The sequence below is a fragment of the Lygodium microphyllum genome, chromosome 9 (genome assembly GCF_053477565.2).
Source record: "Lygodium microphyllum isolate KBCC chromosome 9, Lygodium_microphyllum_v1.1.10, whole genome shotgun sequence".
NCBI classification, from domain to species: Eukaryota; Viridiplantae; Streptophyta; class Polypodiopsida; order Schizaeales; family Lygodiaceae; genus Lygodium; species Lygodium microphyllum.
The window spans coordinates 116,091,638-116,100,613 of record NC_141143.1 but is presented as its reverse complement, the minus strand read 5'-3'; the positions used below and the strand labels follow the sequence as shown (position 1 = coordinate 116,100,613).

General features: G+C 41.1%; 1 protein-coding gene across 3 annotated transcripts; it reads right to left on the bottom strand.

Annotated features, from left to right (window-relative positions):
* Positions 1–613: 613 nt before the first annotated feature.
* LOC148031461 (BRCA1-associated RING domain protein 1-like) lies at positions 614–6,295 on the bottom strand. 3 transcript variants are annotated; one of them, XM_087685001.1, is made up of 14 exons: positions 6,086–6,292; positions 5,295–5,348; positions 5,113–5,183; positions 4,881–4,991; positions 4,105–4,173; positions 3,539–3,918; positions 3,148–3,238; positions 2,914–3,041; positions 2,731–2,828; positions 2,455–2,638; positions 2,079–2,363; positions 1,832–1,997; positions 1,620–1,738; positions 614–1,475 (listed from the first exon to the last, which is right to left on the bottom strand). In XM_087685001.1, the coding sequence occupies exons 1-14, from the start codon at positions 6,190–6,192 to the stop codon at positions 1,140–1,142; spliced, it is 2,199 nt and encodes a 732-aa protein (XP_087541127.1). In that variant the 5' UTR covers positions 6,193–6,292; the 3' UTR covers positions 614–1,139. The 3 variants fall into 3 exon arrangements, with proteins under 3 accessions (XP_087541127.1, XP_087541126.1, XP_087541128.1); XM_087685000.1 differs by having other exon boundaries at positions 3,539–4,173; XM_087685002.1 differs by having other exon boundaries at positions 1,242–1,420; positions 3,539–4,173; positions 6,086–6,295.
* Positions 6,296–8,976: the final 2,681 nt, after the last annotated feature.

Below are 8,976 nucleotides of genomic sequence, written 5' to 3'. Positions count from 1 at the left end.
GACAAGATAGGAGGTGCCCACAAACAAGTGAAGGCATGCCCTCAACACCTTAGGCAATTAAAATGAGAATTTCAAGACCTCAAAACTCCCCTAATGCCTAGTCTAATAGAGAATCAAAGTAACCATCATTATTATCATCCCTTCCTAATGGTACAACAAAGATACCTGAAAGTTACAATGATAGAATTAGAAGTTGCAAGGTTTAAGCAACGAGCAATATATACTCAAGCAAATAGATTTTGACAAGGCTAAAAGCTCTTAAACCAATGTTTTGGTAACAATCAGATTTGGGGCTAGCTTCTACAAGGCAATGAAGGCTCTCTTTGCCAACACCTCTTAAGGATCTCTATCAATGGTTTTCTCTATAAAAATTTGTTCTCACAAAGATCAATCATGCAAGGTTGCACACTAGCTCTAGCACTCTTCGCTTTGGCCATAAAGCCTCTGCTCTAAACCTTTATTCATCACATGCACTCTTCGCTTTGGCCATAAAGCCTCTTCGCTTTTGATATTGATGCAAGTAATTGTCATTAAATCTACCCTTTTACTCCAAGGCTTGGAAAGGCTCTAAACCTACTTTTAAATAGGTAGTTTAGCTCTAAACAAGTTTTGATCAAAACATCACTGAATCAATGACCACTGATTTTAGAAACCTACAGATCAGATGTTCTCAAAATGATACAGAAATTCTCTTGCTAATACAATAGTACCAAAAGTTCATAGCTTCTCCATTAACTTGGGTTTTGTGTCTGGTTGAAAACAGATCTACTTGAATTCGATTGGTCAAGCTAAGAATGCTCTTCGTTCCAGATCTTAGCCTGATTTACATTGAATTGGGGACTGTACAGGCGAGGTTCAGGGGCTCTTTCAAATTGGCCCATGAATAACATTTCCTTAACCAATTACAAGGTATTTGCAGACACCACACCAGCATGTGACACGAGCTCTTCTTCCTAGCCTTGGGAGTTTACAAAAGGCACGCACAATGACCATCTGCAGCATTGGCTCCTCCCTTGAGCCAGGCACCATCCTACATTGCCTCCTCCTTCAGCTGGGTATATGGCTATATCGAATTTGGTCTTTGCATAGATGCATTCATATTGCAAAGAGAAAAAGTGTCAAATGCATATCATCCAATTCTACTCAAAGGCTTGGAGTTCATAAGCTGCAATGGAATCCAAGATCCACGTATGTCCAGCAACCCTGGCACCTGCAGCTACCGATGATGCCATGCACTTTGCCTCCAATCGCCTGCCCTTGATAACCTCTTCCCAGTTGCTCACTTTGCCATCAGAAGAAAAGTCCCTATTGTAGATTATAATACAACTAGATCCCACATCTTCCATCTGAGCATCTGGCCTTGCATTAAGAAGATCTCCTCCAGCAGCAGTTATAAGAGCTTGCAAGTCAGCTTTGTAAGCTGTAGCATAAGCACCCATGAGATAAAATTTCAGACCTTCAAAAAGGGGTTGCTTCTGCAGCAAACATTAGAAAAGAGTCAAACTAGGCATGCGCAAGATCTTTCGAAACATTTGAAATGCAAGATCACATCTTATAGAACTCTGTTCAGTCTCTAGAACTGTCTGATGATCATGATGGGTCTTTTTGGCCAAGCTCACCCTGGATACCGCCATGAGACGCCCATGCTTTGGTCCACCGACCATCCCATGAATATCTTTATCTACTTCATACAGCTCCTCTTTAACAGGTTGGCCTGCAGCCAAGACTGCAGCTAACCCTGCAAGGTTTATAACTGGTCAACATCAGCAACAAGCAGGAAAACACCCAGTGTTTTTCAGGTGAGCGTGTAACTCAATAGTCTTAGGCTTACAATCAGCTTTAAGAATCCATTTCCCATCCAAAGTTGCCATCAGATACTTGAACGTTCTTTTTGCTGCACCCTTTTCATCTGTGCCTATAATCAGATGGGTAACACAAGGGCTCCAGTTCTTGTAAAACCTCGCTCCTGTGCAGCTTAAAAATGAAACTAACAAGCCCTGCAGCAGAAAACAAAGTCTATTGAGTTCATCCTAAAAGCTACCCACTGATTGGGCTCCATCAACAGGGAATATACGTACAGTTGCTTTGGAGTCTAAACCAGAGCCACATATGACCCAGTTGGAATCTCCAATGAATGTCAACTGCTCCATAGACATTTCAGTACAGGCCTCAACTGTCGGTAAAGATGGTACATACGGGGCCAAAAAATCAGCATTAGCTTTAAGGTCGACCTCTCTGAAAGTCATCCCCACCTCACTTGGTTGCCCTTCCTGCTCAACTTCATTGCCAGTTTTTCTTCTCTTTGCGCTTTCATAAGGAAATTTGGAAGCTACATGTTCAGGGCACAAAACCAAGAAATTGCCCTGCAAGCAACATGACATTTAAGCTTTAGGTTTCAAAAAATTAGTGAGGATAGCTAGCAGATGAACCCTGCTGCAAAATTCATCAGCCCACCTCATCCCATCTACACAATAAACCACGGGCACATGGGTAATGATAGCTCTTACGGCATCTCTTCACACAACAACCAAGAACTGCTCCTTTCAAACCACAACCACTACACTTGATTTTCTGTCCTCTGGCAATCTCCTGAGAAAGATTCTTTGCAACATCATCCTCATAGTAAACATTGGGTGCCCTGCCAGTATTATTAAATAATGCCAGTTAAATCAGCCCGACAATAGCCACTTTGGTTGTAAATAAACACCATCACATTTTGCAAAAGCTCACCACTCTGCACAGAACTTATGGACACTGACATGATTGGCTCCTCTCCTACCCCCCTTCACAGGAACCCCCTTATTGTAATGTATCATTGGACCTGCCACCTGCATGAAGAAGGTTAAGGAGAGGCAGGAACAGTTGACTACAAACTAATGTGACAATGGATCAGGCACAGGCTAATGAATTTACCTGGGAATTATCTGAGGTTAGACAGAAAGCACAAATGACCTGACTGTGGGTAGAGCCAACAGTCTCTGACTTGCAAATATCCTTCTCTGAACCATGATTTAGTGCTCGTGCATCACCATAATTGGGATCTACAGTTTTATAAATGCCCAGCAATAGACAAGATAGTAGTAATAAGACTAATGCCAACATCCTGAACAACCTAAATGATGTGGAATTAGAGACTCGTGTTAATACCATAGAAAGCAGGGACCCCTTTCATCTCCAAGGAATTGCTTCCATCACATTGCATCCTAAAGCTTGACTCAGGAGAGGTTTCCTTTCCCACCTGCACAGAGATCACATACTTGTCACAGAAACGGCAATGCAAAACATAAAGAGAATATAAAAGAAAAGTTACACGAGTAAAAGTCTTTGATAGCTATTGCAAGATATGACATGGAATAGTGATCTCTAAAAGCATGAATCATTAATGAAAAATACGAACTCATCCACAAGGTCAGTGGATCACTAAAGAACAGTACCACAAACACTATAGTGATGCAAAATTGAAGCATCAAGTGGCCATCCATTTAAGCATGGGTTTTCATCCAGCAATCTTGAACTGAGCAGCAAGCAACAAACTAACCTGCATGTGTTCATCGAGTTTAATACTCTCAAGTTTGATCGCTGACTTGAGTTCTGTTGCCGGCTGAACAGATGAGCAGGGAGGTGACAGAGCAGAAACTTGGAGAGATTGAGAGAAATGAAGATGATTCAGGCATGGTTCATCCCCACCCTCCACCATCTGCAAGTTTCTTTTATCTTCAACAAGCTGTGGAGTCTGTTCAATCCTTACAGCTTCTTGATGTGCTTCTGAAAAACGTTTGACACTTGACACCTCATGGAAAACAGGGCTTGCCTTTGCTGCATCATTTTGATCTCCATTTACATCAACCTTTGGACATTTGAGCATTGATTCTGAGGGAGAGCCATCCAGAGCTTCCTCTTTCACTTTATGCAATTCATCTGCAATCCCAGAGAGAGGACAGGGCAGTTGTACCCGTTTGGATGTTGTTAAATTTCCTCTGCATGGAAGTTCTACAACAGAAGAAGCCATTCTTTTCCTTTTCTTGTGGACCTCAGTGGCATCCACAACTATAGAAGAAACACTCTCTTTGCTAATATGCATCATCTGTTCAGAGCTGAGATCACCTTCTTCAAAGGCCGGATCCTTCATCGCCCTGAACTTTTCTTTTAGAAGAGGCTTTTGATAGTGACTGTCTGTTCATAATAATGCAAGTACATCAGTTTGAGGTGACAAAAGAGTGATCACTAACTTCAGCATGTATATGAGAGGGAATCACTCAGAAGGCAAAATATATCCTGCTTAAGATTGCAAATGAGACAAACCAACAAGGTAAACAGGGCATCTCCAGCCACAACAAGAACATATTCAAATTTTTGATATTAAGGTAACATTAGATAGAACTTATAACATCCTCACAAAAACATGCAGAAGTAGGCTCTGGATGCATGCCGTAGGACACAACAACCTTACTGCCAAACCAAACTCATTGATTATTGAAACTCATGATAATCACTTCCATATCCAGAAAGACATGGCAAAACCCAGAGTACCAGATACACACACATATGTAAAGCAACAATGTTATGCATGAAATTAACATGCAGCCTTGCATACAACCAATCAGTGTGCTAAGTATTCTTTAATTCTTCTTACACTCCTAACAATTCATCATGAAACTACATACTCAAATAAGCAGCAGTAACAATGAATCAAGCACCTTTTTTTTAAAGTTGCTAGAAATAGACACAGGAAAACTGAGAGATTTTGAGCAGTAATGAAGAGATCAATGTACTACATCCAGCACACAAATATACAGACATCAATGTGTCAAAGCAGCCACAAAGGACTATCGACAGCTCCTCATTAACTGTTTTTAACCAATGTATGGTTTGGTACCTACCTGTGTTACCAGAGTCATGCATCTGCAGCAATCCAGATTTGTGTCCAGCAGCAATTTTCAGGCTTTGATAGATGCTCACAATATTAACAACATCAGGTGATAATTTTACATCTGCAGCCAAAAAACTATTCAGGTAAGAACTTGCTTGAGTCCATTGTACAAGTTATGTCATGCTGATGTCTCAATGAATGGAGAGTTGTTCACTTCAAATTAGTATTGTGGTCTCACTTACGTCGGGTAGTTCCAGGCTGCTTGCACCTTGGACAAGCAGCCATTGCAGTCAATGAGTCGAGCAAGCAGGAGCTGAGAAGCACAAACAACAACAAAGTTTCATCACATATGCTATTGTTCACAAACCCAGCACACCAAACAGGAAGGTAACCCAGCTTATGGAACTATTGATTTGCTGCTTACACACAAAAATGATGGTTGCAGCCAAGGCATGCAGGCTGCTGCATGAGTCGCACGCTGCAAGATGAGAATAAAACAACATAGTAAGCAATTTGCAATCACATATTGAGATGGACAAAATGAGAACTATATACACTAATTTAGGCAGCCTTAAAAGCTTATTGCAATTCACTTCAAAGAGACAAGCAGTAAGAGAGAACAATGCCACAAGATAGCAACTATGTAGGCGGAGAATGGAAGGTCTCTGCAATCCTACTAAGATCGATGTTCAGGACCTGCCACCTGTTTTAGAAACAAGCTTGCACTTGATGGGATATAGGTTTTTGACATGTCCACTCATGGGAGCAGGGGCTCTTTCCCCTTGTTTTTCTCTAAAGTGTTCAGCATCGCAAGCTTCTACTCAAGAGGCACCACATACCTAAATAGGTGCGATCAGCTGCCCCCACCCACACCTAGCTAGATATGCAGTCCCTCCCTTGCAAAAGCTCATGACGTTGTCATAATTGACAATGTGGGAATCAAAGTGGGAATTTGTCTAAAACATCTTGTGACATGAACTGCAGTCAAAAACATTGCTGCCTTTTGATGAAGCTATGCATTTTGCATAGTCCATAAGTTTGGACAGGGATTACAGATCCAGCATACAAACCTATCAGAGCTTGTGTCTGCAGCTAAAAATTATGCGCCAGAACATGTGATTAGTCTCAGGCATTTTCACGTGACACGGTTCGGGAAACAGAGCAAAATAAAACTCTGGGACAACAGGGGAAAGGAAAGAGGAGAAAAGATGTTACCATAAGGAGCATGTGAGAGCTTGTTTAAGCCTGCGAAGATGGAGGTGGAGGTCGGAGGAATAAGGGGGACCGGGGAGCGGATGCGAAGAGGGAGAAGCCATAGCCATGGTCGCAGAGAGAGAGAGAGAGAGAGAGAGAGAGAGAGAGAGATCTGCTGGTTGGTGTGTGTGAGTGTTTGTGTGTGTTTTTGGGGGAGGGCGTGCGCCGTGAAGGATTTTGAATTTCGAATTTTGGCGTCAAAGTTTTAGGAGTCCTCGGGATCAAAAGACAGCATCTCTGCCCGCCCCTTCTCTCTCTCTCTCTCTCTCTCTCTCTCTCTCACATTTAATGCCAAACTCTATTCAATTTTTAGAGCCAAGCACAAGTCAAACTGACTTGTGTGAGTCCATAGAGTCCAATTTATGGACGTGTGGCCGAGATTATTGACTTGATTTTCTAAAAAATAGGGACTCTCGCCGGTCAACTGAGTATTCACTAAAATTAAAGGGACTAAGGTTTGCTCCATGGCAGGACCTATGCTAATATGGAAAGCACACATTCGCAATTATTATTCCTCACACCTCGAATGCATTTTCTCTCTCCTCCTAGTGTGTTTTGTTCCCCTTCCACATGTTGTTCTGCTTGCTAGCACACTACGCCACTGCAAACTTCGGACTTGCACATGGCGGGTCTCTTATGTTCGCACTCTAAATTGTACCCCAGTTCCCTAACGATTCCTCTTTTGGGTACAATTAGCACAACAATATGCACTTTCTGAAATTGCACTTAACTAGTTCACTATATGCTGTGTGAAACCCCTCTTTGAACTTTGAAAGATGCCCCATAGGCCACGCACAATGCACATGACCGACTACATCCTATCAAAAGACCAATTGAACCTGTTAAAGGCTTCACCTATAAAATGGAACTTGTGCACATGCCCACCAATTTTACTACCATGCAACACTCAATCAACCCCCCACCCCTTCCAACCATTGCCACCTTCTCTCCAGTTCTCCTCTCCACCCCTACTTCTCTAGGCTACTTCTTGCCAATCATGCCTCATCGGTGCCTTTTATCCCCCTATCCTATCACCTTGATGCTGAGCTATTTCTTTCAAAATGCCTCTCTCCCTAATCCTTTCCAGTTTCTTAAACAATGTCTTTTTTACCCCTACCTATCACCTAACTTCTTATAATATTTCCTTACACAATGCCTCTTTCACCTCTATCCTATCACCTAACTTCTCAAAATCTTTTCTATTTCTCCACACTCTCACCGCCTTTATAAATATAAATGTGCATACCCTTCTAGATTAGCCAAATATCTATGTGAATTGTCCTTACAAGCACTTTGCATTCTCATATTGTTCAAGACATTTGAAGCCCAGAAAAGCTCGTTGTCCATGGCCCTTTTTCTTAGCATATCTACATGTCTTTTCTTTCTATTTCCAATGCTTGTGCAAACAATAGTTTCTTCAATTTCCTTATTTTGTAGCTAGTGGCTTTTTCCAAAGCAACACACTTTCTAACTTAATGTTTAGCAGTCTGTAGAGATTCATTAGCTTGATTCACATGACAAGCTCTTTCACAAAAAATTCAAATTTACAATACCTTCCAACACATTCTATACAAGTACATCCTCGTTGGCCTAAAGAAGGTGATGGAGATACCATTCGAACACCCATTGTGCTCGAGAGAGCATTGAGTTGTGTGCTACTTCGGCTTGCATACAATAACTTTGCAAATCATTAGCACATCTATAATGTCGCAAGGTTAAAAGTTAGACACTAATGATTGAAACTAACACTATTGTATAGAGTTTATGTATTTTTTGATGCTCATTCATAAGTTAGGACCCTTCATTATATGCACACACTTCTTCTGGATCGTGACAATTCTCAGAGCGAGTATATATGAGAATATAAAATGTGTGTGTGTGTGTGTGTGTGTGTGTGTGTGTGTGTGTGCGTGTGTGCACGCGCGCGCACGTACACATGCATTTGGGTGTGTTAATGAGACCCTTGGAGGACTGACAATGCTAATTATAAATTTTTTGGGATTTAAAAAGCTTATTATATGAATATCTTTCATTAATTGTTATATCCTCCATTGCTTTCTCAATGTTATCGTCACATCTTCCCCACTTGTTGTCATCAAATAAAAAATGATGATAGCTTGATCTCTCTTCAATAGACTTCTCTGAATCAACTTGATCCAAGTAAAGAGGAGAAGGAATGAATAGATCACAATGCGCTAGATTGGATGGAAAGAAAAAAAGGCTAACTATTGAGCTAAACACACAACAATCGAGACATTGGACAAACTTATTCTCTTTTAGAAGTTAAAACTCACTTTTGTAACAATCTCTTGCCTTATTTTCTTGATGCTCTACTCTAACTAACCATGCATCCTCTTCTCCAATCCAAGAAAGTAAGAATACAAGACCAGCTTCAAAATATAGTAAACTCACATATCTTACCTTTTTGCATTGTGGCCCAAAAGTTTGAAGGCTCGATGATGGTTCCACAACCCAAACAAAGCAATCTGATACAATCACTCCTTCACATCCACCACCAAGCACACCAACAAATAAAGAAGCTAATAGAAAAGAATAAGAAAATCAAGAACATGTAGAGCTTCACCTTTCCTCTATCCCTCACTTAGCATACCTCTCACTCACTCACTCTCAACAAAGAAGAATGTATGATAGAATAGAAGAAGTGATAGAAAGCTTCAACAGTTACACTCATAGAGCCTCCGCAACATAAATATAACTAAGACCCCCTACTCTTATATAGACCAAGATTAGGGTTAGGGTTATAGGTCACTTCTCCAGGCTGGCACCACATTGACATTTTAGGGTTTGTGCCCCTTTTACATTTTAGGATTTCCACAACTGTGAATTAGGGT